Source organism: Protopterus annectens, chromosome 1.part1, assembly GCF_019279795.1.
Source record: "Protopterus annectens isolate FY-2018-M chromosome 1.part1, PAN1.0, whole genome shotgun sequence".
In the NCBI taxonomy this organism is placed as follows: domain Eukaryota; kingdom Metazoa; phylum Chordata; order Ceratodontiformes; family Protopteridae; genus Protopterus; species Protopterus annectens.
The window spans coordinates 1,138,834,882-1,138,861,446 of record NC_056726.1 but is presented as its reverse complement, the minus strand read 5'-3'; the positions used below and the strand labels follow the sequence as shown (position 1 = coordinate 1,138,861,446).

Sequence of the window (26,565 nt, the reverse complement as noted above, 5' to 3'; positions counted from 1 at the left end):
ATCTGCCCAAGGGCATTTATAAGCCTAGCCCATAGTTATGTGGCTCTTTAGTTTGAATAAAAACTATGCCTATCATTTTTCTGTGCCTCTGTCAAGCAGTGACACTGAAGTAATCATCTCCCATCCATTGGTCAAGATTCCTCTTGAACAAGGCCAGCAAGGTGCTCTGCCTCACATGTACCGGGACTTTGTTCCACAGCATAGGGAGTCTCTGGGTGATGAATCTGTCCCTCCAGCACGTTCTATTTATAACCGTGTCAAGGTTTAAGTCTCCCACCCTTGTGGTTCTGAGGGATCTAGATTTTTTGAGGTGAAGCATATTCATCAAATCTGGGTTTGACATGGCCTTATATGTCAGGCACAGGTCACCTCTGAGCAAGCGGTATGAGACTGAATAGAGCTGGAGTTCTTTCAGTCGGGCAGCATAAGACATATTTTGCTGCAGCAGGTGTCTGGTCAGATACATTCGAACGGGCATTGTACTCAATCATAGGTCTAATGAGTGATGAGTACAGGGCGATGACCTCCCTTGATCTAGATGTGAATCCCTTCATGATCAGGTGGGTGATATAGAAGGTTTTCCTAACTACTTTAGCAACATGAGTGTCAAACGAAAGGCTACTGTCAACTTGGGTCCCCAGATCCCTGATGACTTTTCTGTGCTCAGTGGATTGCCACCTATATGGTAGCTAGGGGTAACCTTGTTTTTCCCAAAGGGTATGACTATGCATTTTTGGTTTAACTTCAGGCCATGGCTCTGGCACCAGTTATCCATTTCTGTGAGGCCCTTCTGGAGGATATCTGTGTCAGATGTGTTTAGTTTGCAGTCATCTGCAAACTTTGTCAGCCATAACCCTCCTGTGTTTGCTTGTACTTCAGAAAAGTAGATGCCGAACAAGAGTGGACCCAGGACTGAGCCCTGTGGGACACCACTTGTGACAGGCTTTGAGTCTGACATGGCTCCAGCAACTCTGACCCTGTGGGTTCTGTCACTTAGCCAGTTTACAACCCATCTTGTGATGTATGGGTTTACATTCAAGCTGATGAGTTTTGATACCTGAGTGGGGGCCTTTGCCAGGTCGAGGTAGGCTGTATGGACTGCCTTTCCCTCATCAATGGCCTTGGTGACTGTCTCGAAAAAGTCAACCAAGTTTAAGAGGCAGGATCTCCCTTTGACAAAGCCAAACTGGGTTGGATCCAAAGTCTGCAAGTTCCCTATGTCTTTATTTATGAGTTCCATTATGATCCTCTCCATGGCTTTGCAGATAAGGCTTGTCAAGCTAATGGGGCGGTAATTTCCAGGGTCTGTGGAGGCACCGCCCTTATGAAGTGGGACCACAGATCCTGAGGTGAGGCTAAGATTAAACAGCTGTCCTAACTGTGGGTTTAATTCCTCGTTGAGTTCATGAAGCACTCAGCGGGGACACCATCCGTCCCATGGATGCTGTGTTTTGCCTTAGTCAATCCTCTGGAATAGATATCTCAAGTTTGCACTGAAACTGTCAGCCAGTATGTTAGCAATGTGTGTAGGTTCAGTAATTTTCACATCATTTTGAACTAATTCTGAGCATATCTGGGAGTTTCCTCCTAGGTTTCTAACATAGCTAAAGAATGCCTTATGATTGTCTTTAGAGTCCTTGGCGATTTTTCTCTCAAAATTTGCCTTGGATGATTTTATGAGAGCTCTTAGTTTTACTTATAATGATCAAAGGTGTCTTACCTTTCAAGGATTTTGCTCTATCTTGTAGTAGCTTCCTCCTTTGTTGTAGAGCTTGTTTATGGCTGGGGTCCACCAGACTGGATGCTTGCCTTTGGTACAGAGAGTCTTAGTTTTGTTTGGGATTGCCTGATCCATGCAGTCCTGTAGGTGCTGGTAGAGGGCATTTGTAAGTGATTCAGCGGTTTGAGTAATGTTTACCACTGGCTCAGGGGCCTTAAAGGAGACCACACTAGTTTTTAGAAGTGTGAAATCAGCTTTTGAGAAGTTTTTCACTGTGATCTTTTTTGTTTCAGGTGGGGGCGGGATGAGGACCTCCAGCGAGATTAGTTTATGATCTGATCTCACCAGTGAGGGTGTTGAACATTTTGATCCCATGTTTGTGATGATGAGATCAAGTATGTTTTCTCCTCTTGTGGGGATGGTGACTAGTTGTTCCATGGCATTTGAGTTTATGAACTCCAGGAATCTTTGGGTTAGAGTGTGTGTTCCCAGTCTATATTAGGGTAGTTGAAGTCACCTAGTATGATGGTGTTTGGAGATACATTTATCCCCTCCAATGTTTTCAGGAAGGCCATGTGAGGTTCCTGAGTTTGAGAGGGTGGCCTGTAACATGCTACAAATTGCAGAGCAGTCTTGCCTATGGTTAATTGCACCTGGATGGTCTCAACCTTGAGGTGTGGGTGTCCTTTATGAATATGGACACCCTCCTTCTTGGTGTTGTCTGGATTTGGGGATGATATGAGGTGAAACCTGTTAGTGCTGGGGTGCTCTCAGGAGCCTTGAACCAGGTTTCTGTCACAGCACAGACATCGATGTTCTCCATACAGAGATGTTCACCAGGAATCCACAGGTCTTTCACCCTTTGAGTTGCTGTATGGGCATAGGGTGAGGGGACCACTAGATTTGATTTGAGAGGAGTGGGAAGGTGAGTGCGAGTCTCGCAAGGAGTCTGTTCTGGGATACATCCTAAACCTCAGGACAAGGCTCAGGGAACACATGGGCTTGGCCCAGGAGAACCTGGCAGAAGCCCAACAACAGAAAAAGGTGTGGTATGACAGTAATGTTCAAGCTAGAGAGTATGCTGTGGGGAAGCAGGTAATGGTTCTCATTCCTGTCAGACACAGTAAGCTGCAAGCAACTTGGGAGGGCCCCTACAAGGTGGTAAGAAAGGTAAGTGATGTTAACTACATGATGGAACTGCTAGGCAAATGGCAGGGGCACAAATTGTACCATGTTAACATGATGAAACCTTACCATGATAGGGAGGCTCTTGTGCTGAGCATTTGCAGTGGATTGCAGGAGGAGTCTTAGGGAGATCTGGGGACTGATCTCCTCAGTGAGGCTCGGGCTGACACCTCGGTGGAAGGGGTAGCAATGTCCCAACAGCTATCTCCTACCCAGGTTCGAGAAATATGAGCAGTGTTGCAGGAATTTGGGGACATGTTCACTGGGAAACCAGGGTGCACCCACCTAGGGCAGCACAACGTGGATACAGGATTCCAAAGGTCTATAAGGCAGGCCCCTTATAGAGTGCCTAAGACAGTCAAACAGACTCTGAGGGAGGAGGTACAGAAGATTTATTTATTTTTATTTTATTTATTTTTTAGGTTCCACAGAGCCTGTTTTCAGCGGAGGCCCGGGGAGAAAGGTGATTCAAGAGTCCAGCAGTCCCTGGGCCTCCCCAGTGGTTCTGGTGCCAAAGAAGGATGGCAGCATCAGGTTCTGTGTGGACTACAGGATATTAAATAGTTACACAGAGTCAGATGCTTACCCCATGCCTGGGACAGATGAGGCCCTAGAGCAGCTGGGTGGGGCTAAGCATCTTACAACCATTGATCTTACCAAGGGTTACTTTCAGGTGCCCTTAACTCCCAGTGCTAGAGAGAAGTCAGCATATGTGATTCCTTTTGGTTTGTATGAGTTCACAAAGATGCCCTTTGGGCAACTTTCCAGAGGGTGGTAGATCATATCCTAACAGGAGCAGGAGAGTTTGCCCTTGCTTACCTAGATGATATTGCCATCTACAGCCATTCCTGGCCAGAGCATCTTCAGCATGTCAGGGAGGTGCTGGGCAGACTACAGAGGGCAGGGTTGACCATTATGCTGAGCAAATGTCAGGGGGGTATGGAGGAGGTCTACCTAGACCATAGAGTGGGGAGTGGTAAGATAAGGCCAGAACCTGCCAAAGTGGAAGCCATTCAGGCATGGCCTGCACATGTTACTAAAAATCAGGTGAGGGCCTTTTTAAGGACAGCAGGATACTACAGATAGTTCATCCCCAATTATAGTACCATAGCTGCTCTCCTCACGGACCCGACAAGGAAGAACAGGCCAGATAAGGTAGTGTGGACCCCAGCATGTGAGCAGGCATTCCAGAAGCTTAAAGAAGTTTTGGAAGGACCCCCTGTGTTAGCCAGTCCAAATTACAGCAAATAATTTGTTGTGCAGGTGGATACTTCCAACCATGGGGAAGGCGCTGTACTTAGCGAGATTTCTTCAGAGGGGGAGGAGCACCCAGTGGTTTATCTCAGTTGTAGGCTCCAACCCAGGGAGGAATGCTATACAGCTGTAGAAAAGGAATTTATAGCCATAGTGTGGGCACTGCAGAAACTTCAGCCTTATCTGTATGGAAGGAAATTCACTGTTATGACAGATCACAACCTTGTAATATGGTTAAACAGAGCCAGCAAGCAAAATGCCAAGTTGCTAAGATGGAGCATAGGATTGCAAGCATATGAAATGTCAGTGCCGCACCGCAGTGGGATTAGCAATGCCAATGCAGATGGGCTCTCAAGACAGGGAATGGGGTAGGTATACTCAGATAGACCTAACCCTCTCAAGCTGAGTTTCTCAAGGGCCACTTGAAAAACTAGCTTGAGTTCTCAGGGGGGGGGGTGTGAAGACTGGGAGAAATGTGAAAGCTGCCAGTCTAGCCAGATAGAATTGTGCAGATAATTCTGTTATTTGTAAATATAAATGTTGAAATACAGGTTTCTTTTCTTAAATAAAACAATATGCTGTGAAATGTTGAACTCAAAACAATGTAGCAACATTGCCGTCTGCTGTAAAGAAAGCTAAGTCAAGCATTTCTTGTCTGTCCTTTTAAATTAAAATTACTTCATGCCTGTCCTTTGAAGTTAAATATTCAGAGTCATTCCATCTGGGCTAGCACAGTCTTTCTATTGTTCTAACCAAAAGTTAGATTGCTAGATTTAAACATGCAAATGTATTTTTATTGCTCTGGTTTATGCCTAGGTGTAAAATAATGTAGATGCAGTTTCTTTGTGGCCTGGGAAGTGTAAGAATGATGTAATGTTTATCAGAAGTGCAATTTCCATTTAAACAAAGAGAACCAGAAGGCATTAAGCATTTTTGTCTTGACTATCAACTCACAACACTGTCATGCTCTATACAGCACCACGAATGGTACACTTTGAACCAAAAAACTGAAAACAGAGATGTACCAGTAATCCACACAGCAACACTCAGCAACACAAATTCTTGTTTTAGCGCTTTCAATCACTTTTATTCTGTGACCTTCTTCAGAAAATACTTTTCCATTATGTTTACTTCCTTTTATATTCTATAACAGGAAATGACATTTTGATGACACCATCAATACATGTTTGACCATATATATAAACCAAATATTTTCTTATTTTAAACAATTTGTATGTTGCTAACTTGATGTTTTTATAAAAATATTATTAAATACAAATGATTAAATAATTAAATATTGTTATTATCTATATGTTAAAAAACATTTTATGTTAATAGTTTCATTTAATCCGGGGAGTTTATCTGCCCCTAAGTATAGTTGCCAATATGCTTCTTTACATTCCAGAATGTTATTTAAATCTCCCCCAAAAATAACTTTATCTACATTATCCAATACAAAAAATTCAAATTTCTTGAATTCTTTGCAGATACTAGAATGTCTAAACAGAGCATTAGTTCTATCACTTTTTTTGATTGCCAAATTGTGCTCATAAATACGCCTTTTCAGGATCCTTTTAGTCTTATCTATATAATAATGTCTGCATGTCACACAACTTGCTACATATACTATCAGCTCACTATTACAATTAAAATAGTTTTTTGCCCAAAATATTTCATTGAAATGCCCTAAAGTGACAAAGGATGTGTTACTAATAAACCTACACTGTCTGCAATTGTTACAGCTCTAGGTACCTTTTTTGATAGAACAAGCTCTAGACAATTTCTTGGAATCTTCATGAAATTCTAACATACTTTTGATGTTCAAGTTTCTTTTGTATGTAAATTTTGGGTTAAAACCCAAGATGTCAACTAATTCTTTGTTTCCCAAAATAATCTTCTAATTTTCTGTTATAACATTCTTAATTTCCCACATTTCATCTACTATAGGTATCGGAAAAGATGTTCTATATTCATCTGAATTTTTATTTTCTATATTAAGAATGTTTTCAGACATTACACATGCTTCTACTAAGATGTCTGTAGTGGCAAATACATCTGCCATTAATACTGAGAGTCCTTTTATGAGGAACAACAATTCAAACAAAAGGACTACAAAGTGGTACAATGCCACTCAAAAGAAATTCAAGCTGAAGGGCAAGAACAAGAGAAGGTGGTAAATCCACCGGGAATGGATTGTTTAGAAGTGGACATTTTGAATGTTTCAAAATTTGCATTGTCAGAAGAAGTCAAAAATGTCTTGAAGAAGGGCTTTTCATTTATTCCTTCTAACAAGTTTAATATTGGAAAGTTATTGATAGATTTTAGGTTATATCTCAGAAAATTGAATTTAAATTACATCATGCATGATATAGCACAGTCTGATGATAAAGAAAACAACAGCATCAAAAAAACGAGTACATATAACCCCCCTCTGTTGAATAATTTACAGGTTTTTCAAAATTCCTGTGAAAATGAGTTTAGGAAAATTAAACCAAACACATATGAAAGAAATTTGTCTGAGAATGAATTCAAAGCTTTAAAAAGTTTAAGCAATGATAGAAGTATCAGAATAATGAGAGCAGACAAGGGGGGTAAGATAGTCATCATGAATAGGGAAGATTATGAAAACAATCTGGAAACATCTTTATTACATATGGAAACATATAAAATAGTCAGTATAGACTTTGTTAAAACAAAGTATACTAGGATAAGTAGTTTCTTGTTTGACATGTTTAGTCAGGGAGAACTAGATGGTAATAGTTACGAATTTATGTTAGTTGAAGAACCTAGAATGTCAAAATTATTTGGGATTCCAAAAATTCAAGTAATAAATGACACTATACCATTCAGACCTATCATATCAGCAAGAAAGTCTAAAACGGAAAATATTTCTATATGGTTGGATAAAATATTGAATCCAATTGTCCAGAAGTCCAAATATTATCTTAGAGATTCCTGGCATTTATTAGAAATTTTCAGAGATTATACAATAGATGGAACAGAACTATTTTTTGGAACCTTAGATGTCAAGAGTTTGTATACATCTATAGACCAAGTAATAGGTAGATAGAATACATGAGAGAGTATTTAAATAAAAATTCAAGATTATCAGGAATTGAAATTAACACTTGTTGCAGCCTCATGGAATTAGTGTTAGAAAACAATTTTTTTGTTTTCAACAAAAAAATGTATCAACAAATTTCAGGGGTGGCAATGGGTGCAAGGGTAGCTCCAGCTTTTGCCAACATTGTCATGGCAAATTGGGAGTAAAGATACTTAGAGAATCATCAATAATTTCAAAAAGTCAAAATCTATCGCAGGTTTATAGATGATTTGATTTTTTTATGGTCTGGAGATCAGACAGAATTTGAAAAGTTTGTGGAAGGTTTGAACACTACCACTTCATTTCTGTACTTTAAAATTGGAGAATTTGGCAGAACAGTCAATTTCCTAGACATCAGTATAGAAATTAATACAGAAAGCAAGGTCTTCACAAGTAGGATATATAGAAAACCTTATTTCGCATATCAATATTTACACAATGACAGCCTACATCCGACACACATGAAAAAGGGTGTCATCAAAGGACAGTATATAAGGTTAAGTAGGTTAACATCGAATGATGAAATTTTTACAGAAGAAGGTAAAATCTTGAGAAAATTGTTTCAAAAATGAGGTTATGACAAAAATTGGATTAAAAAAATAGAGAAGGAAGTCATACCTTTGAGAAAAAATGTAGCTAAGCCTATTTTGCATTCTACAGACATCTTAGTAGAAGCACGTGTAATGTCTGAAAACATTCTTAATATAGAAAATAAAAATTCAGATGAATATAGAACATCTTTTCCGATACCTATAGTAGATGAAATGTGGGAAATTAAGAATGTTATAACAGAAAATTGGAAGATTATTTTGGGAAACAAAGAATTAGTTGACATCTTGGGTTTTAACCCAAAATTTACATACAAAAGAAACTTGAACATCAAAAGTATGTTAGAATTTCATGAAGATTCCAAGAAATTGTCTAGAGCTTGTTATATCAAAAAAGGTACCTACAGCTGTAACAATTGCAGACAGTGTAGGTTTATTAGTAACACATCCTTTGTCACTTTAGGGCATTTCAATGAAATATTTTGGGCAAAAAACTATTTTAATTGTAATAGTGAGCTGATAGTATATGTAGCAAGTTGTGTGACATGCAGACATTATTATATAGGTAAGACTAAAAGGAGCCTGAAAAGGCGTATTTATGAGCACAATTTGGCAATCAAAAAAAGTGATAGAACTAATGCTCTGTTTAGACATTCTAGTATCTGCAAAGAATTCAAGAAATTTGAATTTTTTTGTATTGGATAATGTAGATAAATTTATTTTTGGGGGAGATTTAAATAACATTCTGGAATGTAAAGAAGCATATTGGCAACTATACTTAGGGGCAGACAAACTCCCCAGATTAAATGAAACTATTAACATAAAATGTTTTTTAACATATAGATAATAACAATATTTAATTATTTAATCATTTGTATTTAAATAATATTTTTATAAAAACATCAAGTTAACAACATACAAATTGTTTAAAATAAGAAAATATTTGGTTTATATATATGGTCAAACATGTATTGATGGTGTCATCAAAATGTCATTTCCTGTTATAGAATATAAAAGGAAGTAAACATAACGGGAAAGTATTTTCTGAAGAAGGTCACAGAATAAAAGTGATTGAAAGCGCTAAAACAATAATTTGTGTTGCTGAGTGTTGCTGTGTGGATTACTGGTACATCTCTGTTTACTGTCATGCTCTATACTTATCTTCGACTTGTGTTTTCTTTAGAAATAGCTAGAAACTGGAAAGATTAGACTGTGTTTTTCTGTGATGTCAAAACTGTACTACTGAATTATTTTAAGTATTTATGTGTGATCTCTGAACTCTTGACTAGCACTGCGTAGTAAGAAGTATTTTCTTGTGTTTTTATTATTTATTATTAAATAGTTTACACCCTTTCAACTGTGGTTGTTTTTGTCAAGATAATTTAAACTCTTTAGAGTACTTGCATGTCTTTGGTAAAATTGTACAAAGCCACTTTAATAGCTTCAGCCCTGGGATATACTACCAATTGGATAATAATAATATTGCACAGTAATAATTGGACACACTTTTAAGGGCCTTTGAGCAGCTGACAAATATTATTGGGTGGTGGCAGCTGGCACTATCATATAGTCTGGGAGAAAGGGGCACAGCTGGAAAACCTGTGCCTGCCTTCCCCAGGAGAGTCTGTGCGGTTGTATAAACTCTTATCTGAAAGTGTGTGTGTGTGTGTGTGTGTGTGTGTGTGTGTGTGTGTGTGTGTGTGTGTGTGTGTGTGTGTGTGTGTGTGTGTGTGTGTGAGAGCTTCTTGGGCAGGGACATGAAGCACTGGTTGGACAGAGAGGGTGCTAGAGGTTTTAGCTTGCTCACTAGGCTGAGATTTGGACTCTATAGCTGTGCAGTGGGGAGTTTTATTGGTAACCTGGAGAGCAAGGGAGCGATCAGCCCCAGACTGATTGTGAACTCTGTGTGCTGTTAAGGGAAATTGCACTTTACTGTGTGTTATCCTTTCCTCATATATGAGATGCCCCTCTTTGGTGTTAGTGGTAAGGATTGAGACTCCTTGATTGCTGGGCCAGGGCATGGGTGGCACACCCTCTTTGGCACAGAAACAGCTTTGCAGCAGAGAATGAGAATCATTCTGCATGCAAGCAAATGCAACATTATCCACAGTATTAACAAAACATATGACAGTTGTATACTTTTGAGTTGTTTGTACATGCAGTAATTTTAGATATTGTACACTGAGTGATCACTCAACCATTTATGACTATTGTTTGCATAAATGCAGCTCTGTTTAACCTCTCCTTCATTTCTGACAAATATATATTATTGCCATTTAGTATCCTCACACATTTTAAGGACAATGATACAGAATGCCTTACAGACTGCATGTTTCAGGTCAGAGAAGACAAGGATATTGCTCATTAATCAAAACAGCTTTTTGGATCAGTATTTTTAAGAATCTTCTAAGAGTTATGAAGTCTGAAACTGAACTGTTTCCAGTATAAAAGTATGAGTCCAAACTGTGGACATTCATTGACCATCAGTACTTTTAAAAAGAATGAATGTGTGAATGTTTGAGGTTGAGGCCTATTACTTGATAGAGGACACATGCATTCACATAAGTTTCTGCTGTCATGTTAAAGTCATTGCTGTACAAATCACCCACATTTTACTTACTTAATTACCAAGTAGTGACATGCAATAATATGCCATTCATTTGTATTATTACACAATTTTGATTTAACACTCCAGGTTCAACATTTACCTTGTAACTCCAGTAGTTACTACAGTTTTAGTTCAGGGCTGAGTCTGTCTGATTCTAGGAATACACAGACATTATTGGCATAGGTAAAGTTTGTAAGCATTGCCTGGCATCAATGTTACTATATGTATGTGTGTAGAATGAAGGCTACAGCCCCTTAGGTGGTGAGTGAGTGTGCTATGCATTGCTTCTTAGCCAAAGCCTAAACCCACAGCAGCTGCTGGATCCCCCTGTGACTCCTCACCTGCATGTAGCTGTGGTGACCTTGTCATTGGTGGTGGAATATGTGCCCTTTCCCCTTGTTGAACCTTAGGATGATGTTGTGAAGCATGGCACAGATGGTGAAGTGTTCAGTACATGTATGTGGGTTATACTGCAGGGCTCACCCATATGTATCTAGATACCTGAACCATGACTTCAGCAGCCCAAACACATGTTCTATAATATTTCTTGTTTGAGACTGTGCCCTCATTATGACACTCTCCAACGTGTGTGGTTGCATTTCTGATGGGTGTCAGCAGACAAGGTTCCAGTGCAAAACCTGCATTCCCCAGTAAATTACCTTGTGGGATATCACCCCTAGTGAACATCGGATACATTTGTGAGGTGTGTCAGATGCGTTAGTCATGGTAACTGTCTGGGTTGCCAGCACACACATTCAAGATGATTCTCTTAACATTACACATCACTTGGCAGTTTATGGAGTGGCAACCCTTTCTCTTTACGCAGACCCTTCCCTGTTCCCCGGGTGGTGTCTTGCTTTCTATTTGTGCCTAGTCTATAGCACCCAGTACTTCGGAGTAGTCTGGTACAGGGTAGAACTCCTGTATATTTGTGGCCTAATCCTCACTTGTACAGGGAAAATATATGTGGTCACTGGAATGCTGGAGCATTTCATTCAGAAATTTATGGGGGATCTTGAATGCTGATGCTTGTAAAATTCACAACATGTCCCCTGTTGTCCTCTGAAAGGTTCCTGTAGCTAAGATTGTAAGGGATACACATAACTTTGTCTGCACTGGTATTGGTTCCCCTCAGTTTGCCCTGGGTCTGAGTTGAGGATGAAAGAGGTTGCAGAGTTCCTGTAGTGTGTATCTGTCTACCCTGTAGCACTCTACAATTTCCACCTCACACAGATTGTGATAAGTTAACCAGGGTCTGAAAACTCTTCTCCTTCTTGGCTGTGGTCTATTAGCAGCAGTAACATAGACTTCAGCCTGTTGCACAAACACATGGATTAAAGCAACAGCAGCCACTAACATTCTTTCTCTGTAGACTCTTTTTTGTGGCTGTATTCCAACAGGTTTTGGAATTTGCAAGACAAAACAGCACTGAGTTTATGCAGTTGCTTTATAGCTTGCTGAATAGTTCCTTCATCTTGGATTGGTTGATTAGCATACAGTTCAGCTTGCCATGCTGTAATTAGCATGCCAAAGTGTTTACTGTGGTTACTCAGCTCTACACACCATGTAGAGATGCTTCCTGAATCCAAAACAGTGTGCTAACAGTCTTAATGGACCATGTAGGGTATATTGAATCTCTCCAATACATGTATACAGTATATATATATATATATATATATATATATATATATATATATATATATATATATATATATATATATATATATATATATATATATATATATATATAGAGACACACACACACGTTCAGCTATATCTATATCTACATCTATGTATTTATATATGGGTCCCCTTCAGATGATCAAACTTTTAAAACCTTGACTTTCATATGACCGAGACCATATGATCAAACTTTTAAAAGTTTGAACAGTCTGAATGGAGATCTCCATATAGCACGGAGTGGGAAGATTTTCATTTTCCGCATTGTGGTGCGATCTCGGAGTTGGTATATTTAAATAGCGGGGGGGGGTTTACATGTTCGAAGTTTTAGATGTTCGATCATATGGTCTCGGACATATGAAAGTCGAACATTTGAAAGTTCGAGCATGTAAAGTAGACCCATATATATATATATATATATATATATATATATATATATATATATATATATATAGATATATACATATATACACACACATATATATATATGTGTGTGTGTGTGCCTGTCTGTGTGTGTGTATATATATATATATATATATATATATATATATATATATATATATATATATATATATATATATATATATATATATATATATATATATATATATATATATATATATATATATATATATATATATATATATATACATATACATATACATAAAGGATCTACTTCACATGACTGAAAACTCAAAATACTGAATGTCATTTGACTGAGACCACAAACCTAATTTTCAAAATACTAAAAACTCATTTGACTGAGTCTCATTATACTGAAAGCTTACAATGCTGAATTTCAAAATACTGAATTTAAAGCCATAGCTATACAGACTTATTCTTTCCAAAACTTAAAAACTACTTACTTACCCTCTTCACTGAAACTGGACAATATAAAACCAAACTAGGAGGGGGCCAAAGCCCCCCAACCCCCCAACTATATATACTAACTCCAGGATCGCACTACAGTGGGGAAAAGGACATATACCTTTTACTTACCTTACAGTACTATGCATGAAACATCTGCCATATTACTTTAGATGATTCCCATAAAAATGTAGAGAATATCCACATTTAGAAAAACCTCAACACTACTTTCTATGCTACTACTGGTATTCTGGCAGTCATCACTTTAAGTTGCAGTAATATTTTTTTTTTATCACAAGCAAGTCACACATGAAGGGAAACACATATCACATCTATGGCTAAAAATTCAGTATTTTGAAATTCAGTACTGTAAGTTACAATATTTTTTTTTTATCACAAGCAAGTCACACATGAAGGAAACACACATCACAGCTATGGCTTAAAATTCAGTATTTTGAAATTCAGCACTGTAATTTACAGTAGTCATATTTATATCTATCAAAATCCACATGAGTTTTAATTTGAGTATCCAAAACAGAAATCACATCCACTAATTCATCTGCCATTACATTATAATGCTTGCACATCAAGTCCAACAGCTCCAAACCCTGACGATTACACATTTTAATTAAATCAAGGTGGAACTGAGAGTCAGATATCAAGCCCATAGGATATTGCCATGTCCTTAATCCCTTTGGATTTTGATAGATATAAATACGACTACAGTTATATTTTTCATAGTATCCACCAAGGCAAGAAAGTTAGAAAGAGATTGTTTACAATATCTCAGCGGGACTGCCTTTCCATGCCCCTCCACCTGACAAGTGTGGAATGCTAGAGGAAGAACAACCAATTATGAATCTAGCCCAAATAGGGGCACCCATGACGTCACTGAGGTATGGACTGTTAACATGAACACGATTATAGAGGTAGTTCCATCTACTAGTAACACCAGCTGTAATGGAGAAGAAGTTATAGGAAGAAGTGAACGTATTAAAAATCAGCAACTGAATGACAATGAAAGAGCAAACAATAATAACCAATCCAACAGTAAATCACGGCATAATACTACATCCTCCAGGCAGGGTTTTACGAAGGGGAAACCATGTCACTATCAAAACCAGTGCAGAAAGAGCAACAAATGGAGGTAAATAATGCCGTACATTTGGAAAGTAACTGTGTGATAGTAAAAATGCTGATGATGACTTTTTTATTTACAATTATTCATCATTTGAAGTCTCTAAAGAGTTGGTGGACATTTTGCCTAAAGGGCTCACGTTCATTCCCCCATGAAGAATGAACATAGCTAAATGTATTTTTGACTTAAAATTGTTTGTGAGGAAATTAAATCAGCATGCCTTTTTAGATCCAAGGAATTTAGAAGACAAACACTTTAGGATCCTTAGATTACATAATCCCCCATTACATAATTTGTTGCACACATTTGAACGTGTGTGTGAATTGGATTTTAGAATGTTGCATTCTAATAAACAGAGAAGTTCACATGAAAATTTTAACTTGAATAAGACCGAATGGGATCTGTTAAATGTTTTAAGGTCAGCTAAAGTCAGAGTCATGAAACCTGATTAGTGTGGGGAACTGGTTTTCATTAACTCTGACGATTATGATAACAGAGTGCAGCAGATTTTAAATATAGACTCTTATGTAGAAGTTTCTTTGCATGAGTTAAATGTAGCTAACCAGCATATCAAAATATATATAAATGATTTATACATTAAAGGGAAAATAGATGCAAAGATTTATAATTACATGCAAATATTGACACCTACGACATGGTAATGTTTGGGGCCCCTAAAATGCACAAGAACATTCAAAACTCACCACTTAGACCTATAGTAGATGGGAGAAATTTGGACACTTATGCATGTGCCAAAGTAGTCAACACAATATTGAAAAAATATGTAGTGTCTGAAGATCAGATTTATAGGGATTCTTGGACTTTACTTGATAAATTAAACCACTTGGAGTTTAATATGCAACACAATTTTCTCACAGTGCATGTCAAGGATCTCTGCACTTCTATTCCCAATGACCAAGGTATTGAGTGGGTTAGCATTAGGTTGAGGATAAAAGGGGCCCCAAATGCCTAAATTTCCCTTGTAGAAGAGGTACTGGTTAGGGATACTGGATATCATTCTATCTAATAACTTTATTGTGTTTAATAAAAATGATTATTTACAAACTAGGGGTGTAGTTATGGGCTCACCATGTTGCTCTAGTTATGTCAATTTGGTGATGCCCCATTGGGAACATACATACATCTTTAAAATCCAGGAAATTAATAACAAATTACATTATTTACACAATACCTGGATGATATCTTCATGTTAATTGACAATAATGAAGTTGTAGCCAAAGATTTAGTTCAATATTTTAATTCCACAATTAGTTTTTTTTACAATTTACACATACTTTTCATGAACACGAAATTTCTTATTTGGACGTGCAACTCTATAAAAACACACATGAAAGTAGAATGGAAGCTAAAATATTTAGGAAGGCGACTTATTCCAACACCTCCCTACATTATACTAGTGCCCATCCCAATTATCAAAAGAGATCAGTAATTAAAGGGCAACTAGTACGAGCTGCATGAATGGTGTCCACAGATTATGATTTGAACAACGAATGTGCTTACCTTAAGGAAATGTTTTTGAAATGAGCTTACCTGGTACCCTTGCTAGATGAATTAATAGGTGAGGTTAAAGAGAAAAGGCAAAATGGTTTTTATACCCCAATACTTAAGGGATCTAGAATAACTGATATTTCTTTAAATACACAAAGATTGGATAGTAATTTTTCAGTGTTTATAAGTGAGGACACCCAAAAATATAGCCTGGGTTCTTTATGACATATACTATAGATTTTAAGTATGTTAGGGATATTGTTTATAAAAATTGGAACATCCTTACTGAGGATACAGATTTAACAACAGTTAGGCAACATTCCTTAATTTATATTAAGGAAAGGCACAGATTTAAAAAGTCTACTTGAAGGAAATAATAGACCCCTTGTAAAGAATCCTGGTATGGGGCAGTGTGGTAATTGTCCTTACTGTAGACATATGGAATTGGGCCTTAATATACTTATTAATAACTATAAGATAACTAGTAGAATGAACTATAACTATAATTCGTGGATGGTTGTATATGTAGCCAAATGCCAGTTATGCCCATCTTTTTATATCGGCAAAACTGAGAGTATATTAAGGGATAGGATATATGAACACCTGTACAGTATTAGTAAACAAAAGTTGGATAATGCTTTGGCTAAACATATTGCTATGTACCTGGAACACAATTTTAAGTTTCGAGTGATAGACCTGGTATTACAAGATCCAAGGGGTGAACCTAATCCATTGTTATTGAAAAGATTAGAATTAGTGTGGCAGACCTTTTTAAATGCTTATACTTATCCTGGGCTTAATGATATGTGCTCAATAATGTGTTTATTAAAATTGAGGAATTTGATAAGATAGAGCACATGTATATAGGGAAGCCTTTATTTAAGCCCTGGTTAATATATGTTGATAATGTATTTATTAAGGGGATTGTAAGAATACATTTTAAAAAGGTGTATTATTTATGATAGGGAGATGTAGAATTTTGCTAAACTGCTGTCTATATGTTTTATAACATGATATTTTTGGTTGACATTATGTCCTTTTATATTGTTCTTATTATGTTGGTTATTTTGAGCATTGCACTTTAAATGTTTTAAGGTGAATGTCATGTGACCTCTAACGAGGGACATTTAAATGTGTTGGAAATTATAGTTCTTTTATCTGATGAAGTTCAATGATAGTATGGACAAAAAGCACTTTATTAAATTGTTTTGTTTGGATCCGGACATTGTGCTTGATTTTCCTTTTTTGGACTGGATGAAACATGCTAGAAACTTTATAGCCCTCTAAAAATCAATGTGGAAAGAACTGCAATTTATGTTGTTAGGCCAAGCATGTTTATTACTAACTGGACAAGCCTTAACAGTAAATGATTTCATGCAACGAATATGAAGTAGTCTAGCAAAATTGTTAAGGTATGGAATTGCAAATAAAAAGGTCTGAGTTCAAAGCCTATCAGCTTTCACATGCATAATGTAAGTTCTTGAGGGATGAGTCATGTATTCATAAATTTCATTGAAAGGGGAGCTTGCTTGCATCATTAGAACAACATCCAATGAAGACCTAACCGTTGTATAAAACTGATTTTCTCATCAAAATATCTAAAAGATAGCTTTCATAAACCTTTAAGGTAACACCCGTAGATACAATTTCATATAGCATTAATTTTCAACACTACTGTTATTGGATGCATGTTGGACTACAAGATTGCATTGATTTCTATAAATATGATATTCAAAAATACTGAGGAAAGAACTTAAGGAATATATATATATTTTTTAACAGGATGTGTTTGTCAACATGGTTACTTCTCATATTTGGATTGGCTTGACAGATCAACAACAAGAAGGGACATGGCAATGGGTGGATGGAACAAGCTATCAACATGTAGCAAAGTATGTTTTATACATTTCCATAATTGAGCAACAGTCACAATAAAATATCTTCAGTAAAGGAATTCCTTTTGGTATTTTCACTTACACAAGAAATTCCTTTTCTGTAATAGCGATAAGTAAGAGGAATTTGAAATATAGATCACAAATGTTTATAAGATTTTCAGTTTGATAATGCTTAGATTTAAAATTCTGTCAATAGAATTCTTATTGAAATAATACCTTTTTAGTGTTATGAATTGTAATAACTTTGCAAGGCATTTGTACACACACAGTTTACCTAATTGCCAGTCAGTAGAGTAAATCTCCAGAAGTGTTTTTCTTACACATCCATTTTTAAACCCGGAAATGAATCAGTATTAGAGAAAAGTGAAACAGGAGTTATGGACATAAATATAAATCTATTTGATTGATATCCTGAATGTTTATTGTTTGGAATTTATTTTTGCTGTAATTTTGTAATCAGATGACTTATAAGTAAAAAAAATATATATAGCCTGTAGTACTGGTATAGAATACCCTACAGCTCAACTATAAAGGATGTGTGAGTAGATGATAAGCAAGGATTAGGCATGCATTTACATTCCAGACTATTCATAACAGAGGGTAATGTGATTATTTCAACCATGAGTCAGAATATGTGGCTTTGGAGAGTTAAATTCAGTAAAGCTGTTATATTTATCAATATCCTCAAAGTAAAACAAACACTATTTCAAACATGGAGGGTGTATTCAGAAAAAATAGTAACATGGCTGCACGGTGATTAGTAGTTCTCTCAAGCTTGTGTGAAACTGCTGTCTAAGAGTAAGAGGGAGCGAGCTCCAAGCTGGAAACACTGCCTCCTCAGCTTAAACAAGCAAATAAGACTCCTTGTGAAATCCTCCAAAGTTAACTACAAATTCAAATTAGTTCTTCAACTAAGGACAACCACAAGACATTCTTTAGTTACATCTGTAACCAAAAAGGAAAGGCTCAGATTTGTCCCAAACTAGTAGTTAATGATACCTATAGACATTGCTAATCTGTTAGCTGACAGGTTCTGTAAAAACTTCACTCCACTTTCCCTGCCGCACTTACCCCAAGACATCACTACCATCAGTCCTCTACCCTGTATCTTTAAAGAGCAGGTCATGAATGTCCTGCCTGAAGTCAAAAATACAGCATCCATGGGATATGACAAGATCCCAGGCTGTGTCATACATGGGCTCAAACAAGAATTAGCAATGCCATTGGGTACTCATTTCAATCATAGTCTAAGCACTGGCTTTGTCCCAGCTGAATAGAAAAAGGCCACCTTTATCCCTTTGCACAAAGGTGGTGCTTCCACTGACCCCGGGAACTATTGACCTATTAGTCTGGCTAGTCTTATCTGCAAGGCCATGGAGAGAATCATCGTGGACCTTAGCAACAAAAACATTGGTAACCTCCAAACACTTGACTATACTCAATCTGGATTTGTCAAAGGGAGATTATATCTGTTAAGCCTGGTGGACTTTGAGACAGTCACAAAGGCCCTGAACGAGGGGAGATCTGTGTATACAGTCTGCTTAGGCTTAGCCAAGGCTTTTGACACTATCCCCCACTCAGGCATCATTGACAAACTCACCCAGCTAGGTATAAACCCATATGTCATTACATGAGTCACTAACTGGCTCACTGATAGAACCCATATAGTCAAAATAGGGTAATCCACCTTCAACAGCTGTAACCAGTGGTTTTCCACAGGGATCTGTCCTGGGACCTCTACTGTTTGGAATCTATTTCTCTGAAGTGCAAGCTAAAGCTAAAGGTCTGTGGCTGACAAAGTTTGCTGATGACTGCAAACTGGGAGCGGTCATAGAATCTCCAAATGATGTCAACATCCTATAAAAGGTTCTCACACAAACAAATGACTGGTGCCAAAGTCATGGCCTTAAGCTCAATGCAAAAACGTATTATCATCCCTTTCAGTAAGAGTGATGTTCCTGCTAACTACCACATTAATAACAACATCCTAAATATGCACACAGTGGTAAGAGACTTGGGCACCACAGTTGACAGCAACATTATCTTTGATTACCATGTCTCCACAGTTGTAAAAAGCACATTTTATATTGTGCATCTCATAAGTAAGGGTATTGCCTCCAGAAAAAAAAAAGTTATAACCTTCCTGTACTATTTCCTCATCAGGCCAATAATTGAGTACAATGCCCCTTTTGGTATGTACCTTTCCAATCACCTGCAACAAGTGGAGAGTACACAAAGGTTCCTCACAAGGAAAATTCAAGATCTTCAGCATCTGTCCTATGAGGCTCATCTGAAATCACTGTCACTTTATTCTGTTTCATACAGACTACTCAGAGGTGATCCCTGCCTTGCACATATAAGGTGATCTTTGATCCTGCTTTACTGGAAATTTTGCATATCTGTAAGTCAAATGGTACACAGGTTACTAGTTCTAATGGTCTTAACCTGGTATGTGACATTAATAGAACCTGCTGGAGGGATAGATTTGTCTGCCAGAGGTTGCCACACTTTTGAAACAGATTCCTGCTTCATGTCAAGCAGAGCACCTCACTGGCCCTCTTCAAACGCAATCTGGATGATTGGATAGGTAACCATAAATTCATCCCAGGGGTTCCACCTATGTCCTCTTGGACAGAGGTGATAGGTGCTGATCATGGAAATAAGCATAAAAAGGTGCTGATCTTGGGAATAAGGGTAAAACTTGGCTAGGCTTGTAAGGGCCCCATGGTCATTAGCCTAGTAACCTCCTATGATGCAGCCCCATGGGGAACATTTATGCAAAAAACAATCAATAAATTGAAGCCCGGTCAGAGACAGGGAAGCATAATTAAAACATTCCTAAATGAGGTCACCAGTAGCTGTGCTATGACATAGGTGAGGTCACTTGACCTAGGTACAGCAGTAGCATCGAGTAGGCATGCATGTCTCAGTAGGAATCTCTACATGCTTTAAAGCATTGCTCCCATGCAACTGAGCACACCTGACAGTCCATACAAAGGGTATATGTCACAGTGCCTTATAAGCACATAATATAAATAGCAAAATAAGATATAAAGAGGAGCAATCAGAGGTCTACCAAAAAGGACAATAGCAAGGATAAAGGCCAGAAAGAATGTCCATTTTTATTTGTAGGAAGGTGCTGTTTTTATAAGGTAAAGAAGAAGGTTAAAAAGGTGGAAACTGGAATGAATGAGAAATTAGCAAGGCAAGCTCGCAAGCATATAGCTCATATAAAAGACTGATGGGGAGGTGCTGGCACAAAAATGCTAGACACAAAGGAGAGATGCATGCAAACACAGAGGGAGGGCAAATGGTGATGGCCAAGATTGCAAAGCAAATAAGGAGTTACAGAGACACAGAAGGAAGAGGGACACCATGATGGGGCATAGGGTGTAGTGACGATTGTCTGCCAAGCTGCAAGAAGTCATTAACTTCCGTGGCTGAGGTCATGGCTGGGTGCAGGCAGTACTGGCCTGGTTGTCAGTGTCATGCAGCTATGCATCTGTGCTTTAAGGGAAGTGTTCATCTACAAGTTCACCAGCTTTTGCAAGAGCATATACACCTCCTACCAGCTGACCCAGAGCCTCGCAGTGTCACTCATCAGTGAGGACAATACAACCTCCACTGGAGAAGCAGCACCACAGGCCATCAGTGAGCACTCCTGGTTGCCCTCAAAAGTGTGGCCTGTGTCACCCTGCAGAAGCACAGGCCCAAAGACAGCTGGGGACCCAACAGGTGGCTGTGAAGCAGGTGCAGGATATTGTCAGACAGGTACAGGATGGGGGAGGACACTAATGAGGATACTGGTATTCCACAGTCTTTTCCACAACTGAAACTGCAAAAGAAATTAATGAAAATAGGGAGAAATGGAACAGCAATTGTCAAATAAAAAATCTGAGATGATGATAGTGAGAAAAACAGCAGGACAAAATCAGCAGCAGCATTAGCATGTACAGTAGTCTGTGTGGCATATCCTACAAAGAGAACATTTAATTATCAAAGCAATGACATTGTAAAATCAGAGTGAATATTTATGACAGTACATGGGGATATTGGATTAGGATATTATGGGACATGTGAGTAGCAACCTTCTCCTAGAAATATCTTCAGACTGCCTTAGAAGTCATAACCTACCCTGTACATATTTTAATTAATAGATCAATTAATGGATTGTATGGACCTCACATCAGGAAAGAACCCTATAATGCACCACCCTGTAAAGGGGGCACACACAACAATCTATCCAGTTACAGAACAGTGCAGTACACTACCCCCTTTCAAAAATACTTGGGAAGTGTATTTATAAACAAGTGTCACACCATCTACTATCAAAAACCTGTTATCATCCACTCAATGTGGATTTTGCCTTGGTTGCAGCACAGAAATAGCCTTACTGTCCTTTTACAATGCCATCAGTCATCACAAAAATGAAGGCCTTATCACTGCTTCTATCTCCATAGAGTTCTCAAAGGCCCTTTACACTGTATCCCATTCCATCTTCCTCAACAGGTTAGCCAGAAAGGAACTCAGCAATAACACCTTCAATGGTAAAACAACTACTTCTCTAATGAATATCAGTGCATTACATAGTCACACATATACTCTGACTTCATCCTTATTAAGGATACGTCCACTACAATCCCCAGTATCATTTTATTACAGTACACAGATGACCCAACATTATCTGTTCTATCACTTATCAACTACATCTTGGTCACATGTTTAATCATTTACAACAATGGCTTTCTAGTTTCTAAATGTGACTAATTGCCAGTAAAATAAACCTAATTTTATTTGTATCAGGCAACATTCCTGTTGTCTCCCAATCTAGAAATAAAAATGGAATACCTCAACCAGACAAAACTACTTGGAGTTATTGTTCACAAGACACATCTTAACAAACACATACACTACATCACTTCCTGCATTTTGGCAAATGCATGGACTACATCATTTCCAAAACACACAAACAAATAGGCTTCTTTTGTAAAACTAAAACATACCTAAATGAATTTGGACAGCACACTGACAGGCATTACCTCTCCCAACACACCACTACTTTTACACTATATTAATCAACATTTCCAAAACCTGTCTGCGCAAACTTAATAAAATTGCAAAATTTCCTGCTGACATACCCATAAAAACTCATCGGTGTATAGCTTTATGTTTGCTAATCTAGCTTGAATTGAAGCATATTTTAACATTTAACTAACTAAAAACCATGCATAACGTACCTTGCAAACCTAATAAATATCCAACACTTTCCACTATCATTAGTAAAGGCATTACCTCTAGGCTACACAGAACATAAAATCTTAATATAATAAATATGCCCAAATCATATGAACATCATAGAAACTTTCTGTTCTCTTTGTTGGTAAAACATGGAAATCCATACTTTCAGACCTCAGAAACAATTTCTACCAAACTAAATTTGTCCACAAACTGAAGGCTTATCTACAGTTGAACTGGATATGATCTTGTACATGAAATAAATAACATTAGGCTACTTATTATGTCTGCAAACATCAATTGTAAATCACCCCACTGTTTTTCCTATCCCATTCAACTCCATTATTTTTTTTGTTCCACTGTTCCTTCTTATATCCAGTATAGTTATCCTGTACTACTTTTTTGCTATCTGAACCTTTGTTTTTTTTTCTCTTTCGTCTATACTTTATTTCCTACATGCAATCATTTGCTCATGTTTGCCAGTGTTCTTTATATATTTTTGCATAATTACATAGCATATTATAATGTTATATTTTACTATTGTAAATTGTTGTACACCATGTATAACAATCCTCTTTGATGTATTGTTTGTATCTGTTGGAGCTTTTCTCCCTGGGTCTCCAGTGAAAATGGGCTTTTGCTCAGTTGTACAATTCTGGCAAATAAATAAATAAATAAATATGGTTAAATGGCATAGTCTTAGACTGGCAAACACAGTGTGGCTTGGATAACAGAGCATAGCCTATAAAACAGCACAGTCCACATAAAATGGATACCTCAGTGGAGTGACCATTATTTGCTGGAATGGTACACAAAATGCTGTGGTAAAAGCACAAAATGAAGCTGCCACCGAAGACCTTATAATCCTAATTTGAACACCTGATCCACATGTAGATCGATTTGACAGCATTGCACTTTGTCTCATTATAAACATGTGCAGAGGTGCACACATGCCTGACAAGTGACATCCCCATGTAATGCATGGCATTGTTGAATGGTGGAAAGGCTGAAAATGCAGTCTCGCATGCCAAGCAGACATGGTCAGTGTTCATATCCTGCAAGCAGCAAACAGTGATGTGTTGCACACATCAATTATACATACAGTAGTAAACTAAGATTTGCCTACACTCCGATAGGCTGGGTATGCACTTTATTAGGGCTGGACTTGTGCCATTTGAGCCAATTTGGCCTAATATGCCCCCGCTCCCACAGAGGGCCCCACATTAGGCTATGACAGCATCATTATACCTCCCTTGATCCAGTGATTTGCCTAAGAGACACTACAGCAGAACTCAAAAGGCATTTTTCCTTGGGTAGTCTTGTTTCCATAGTAGTTACAGAGTTACAGCCTTGTCAGTGGAGCAGACAGCATTTCCCATAATGCACCGCACTAGTGTCGAGTCCAGTATTATTAGTAATTGCAGCTTCATGCCTCCTCTATGGTTCACACTGTTAGCTGATCACTCTCCCTTAGCAGTCAATTGCTGTTGCAAAGGAGTCAACAGTGTTGTCAGTCCAAAAGTGGTTATTAACCATTGGGTTTTGTGTACCACTGCAGTTATGTATAAGAAGATAAGATCAGGCTTATTTTGAACACTGATAGAGAGAGATACTGTTTTATTTTGCTTGTCTTGCTGATATGGGTTTTTTGAATGGTTGTTAGTGAATAAAGTTACAAGGAATAACAGTGAAACAGTTAGTCTCAGACGGCATGAAAACCAACACTAGTAAGCATTAAAAATGAAGATACTTTGATGAGAGGTAACGTCCGATCACTAAGACATGTGAAAGAATGCTACAAGTTCAGAAGTATGGTAGAAAAAAGCTTTTTGCAGTCACAGATGAGAACAGAATGATCCCAGACAAGAAATATTAAGTGTATATGCTGAGTGGTGGAAGGCAGAGGTGGATACATAAAAATATTCACTTTGCAGAAAACAAAGGAAAAAAACTATCTTCTTTTGGCTTTTCCTGGTTAGGGGTTGCCACAGCAGATCACCTGTCCGCTCATGACTGGCAGTGGAGTTTTACAGTGTCAAGTTACCAGCCCAGCGCCCAACCTTCCACAGAAGGCACACACATGCATGCACTCACACCTAGGCCCAATTTAAAGTGTCTAATCCACCTACAGCATGTCTTTGGGATGTGGGAGAAAACTGGAGCACCCAGAGGAAACCCACGCGACCACAGGGAGGACATGCAGTCTCCACACAGATGGCACCCCAGCCGAGGATTAAACTGGAGACCCTCTTGCTGTGAGGTGGCAATGCTAACAAATGCACCACTGTGGTCACCCTCCAAGGAAAAAACAAAACATTTTAGTAAACTTAAATGCAATAGTGGTAACATAAGAGTAAGCATGGAAAAGTGTAAGTCAGGAAGGTACATAGCATAAATGAACACTATTAAGTAGGTGTGGTACAAGAATTCAGTCAGTGAAACAAGTAATAAAATAGGTAAGAAGAGCACCTGTACACTGTCATAACACCGTATAATATAATGTCACCATGGAGAAAATAATGTACACTATCCAGTATGTATGATTGTTGGGCATGAAATGTGAATGAGAGTAAGGCATGAGTCAAATGAAGGGAAGATGAAAAATAAGAGAGGCAAAAAAGCAGAAAAAAATAAAATAAAATACAATACCATAAAAAAATGTGTGGAGAACAAGGAGACTATGTGTTGCTGTCTTCTACTCAGGTTCAGGAGGTACAGTTAGTACTACTGGAGTTTAAGAACATGTGTATTGGTAAGGCATGGTGCACCTATCTAGTGACACACCATTTTGACATAGGACCTTAGTGGCCTGTCAAACTGATCCCTTATTATGTGCCTGAGTAAGTTAAGTAGATCCTGAGAGTGGGACTATCTACAAGAGATGTTGTATCGTGTTGGTGGGGGAATGCTAATCCAAGAGTCTAGTAGTTTAATTCTGTTCTATTATATCTTTTGACAAAATATAGGTGAATAAATAAACATATTGCTTTATTTTAATACACAGCAACTTTCTTGCTATGTAATCTGAAATAGTCTTATGTTCAAAAAGCAAGTGGAGTAGGATGGTGTGTTTGATAGGGAGCCAGATGAAGGGCCCCACCAAAGTGGTCCAAATTGGGCCCAACAGTTGCTAAAGCTGGTCTTGCATTGTATGATTGTACTGCTGAGTACAGATGACAGTAAACTGTTCAGTTGTACAGGTACTCATTTAAGTAACATTATAGATGTCATTCAATTAAACCCAAATTATGACCAATGGCTGTAATAGTTAATTGTATGACAAAGATGTTATTATCCCATTGTACTCCACCCTTATCAGACCAATCAGAGTACAGTGCTCCCTTAGGTATATACTTGATCAGACATACACAGCAACTAGACCAACGTCAGAGTTTCCTTACAAAAACAATACAAGGCATAACAAACCTGCCTTACACAGAATACTGTAAAGCCCTTTCCCTCTACTCAGTCTCCTGTAGATTGCTGAGGGGTGATCCATACCTGGTTTCCAAGGAATTCACAGTCTCAACACTTATGAATCTCCTACATATATGTAGATCAAAGAGTACTAGAAATGTAAGGTCTAAGGACATGAATTTTGTCTGTAACTTAAACAGAACATGCTAGAGAGGCAGATATGTGTCCCAGAGACTGCCCCATCTATGGAACAGGCTTCCCATCCTTGTGAAGCTGAGTTTGTCTATTACCCAGTTTAAGTGTGACCTTAACCAGTGGATGGCAACAGGAAATTTTCTCTGGGCTCGACACCCATGTCCTTCATAGAGAGAGGTAGCTTAAAAAATTCCTGACTCTCAATGTAATA

The 26,565-nt window shown here is 37.9% G+C and overlaps 1 protein-coding gene across 1 annotated transcript in view; it reads left to right on the top strand.

Annotated features, from left to right (window-relative positions):
- Window positions 1–26,565, top strand: part of LOC122815740 (CD209 antigen-like protein B) — a 1,006,265-nt gene that overhangs the window by 774,729 nt on the left and 204,971 nt on the right. Inside the window, exon 6 of the mRNA XM_044088497.1 lies at window positions 17,395–17,504. Coding sequence (XP_043944432.1) covers window positions 17,395–17,504 — 110 coding nt within the window. The remainder of the gene's footprint in view (window positions 1–17,394; window positions 17,505–26,565) is intronic.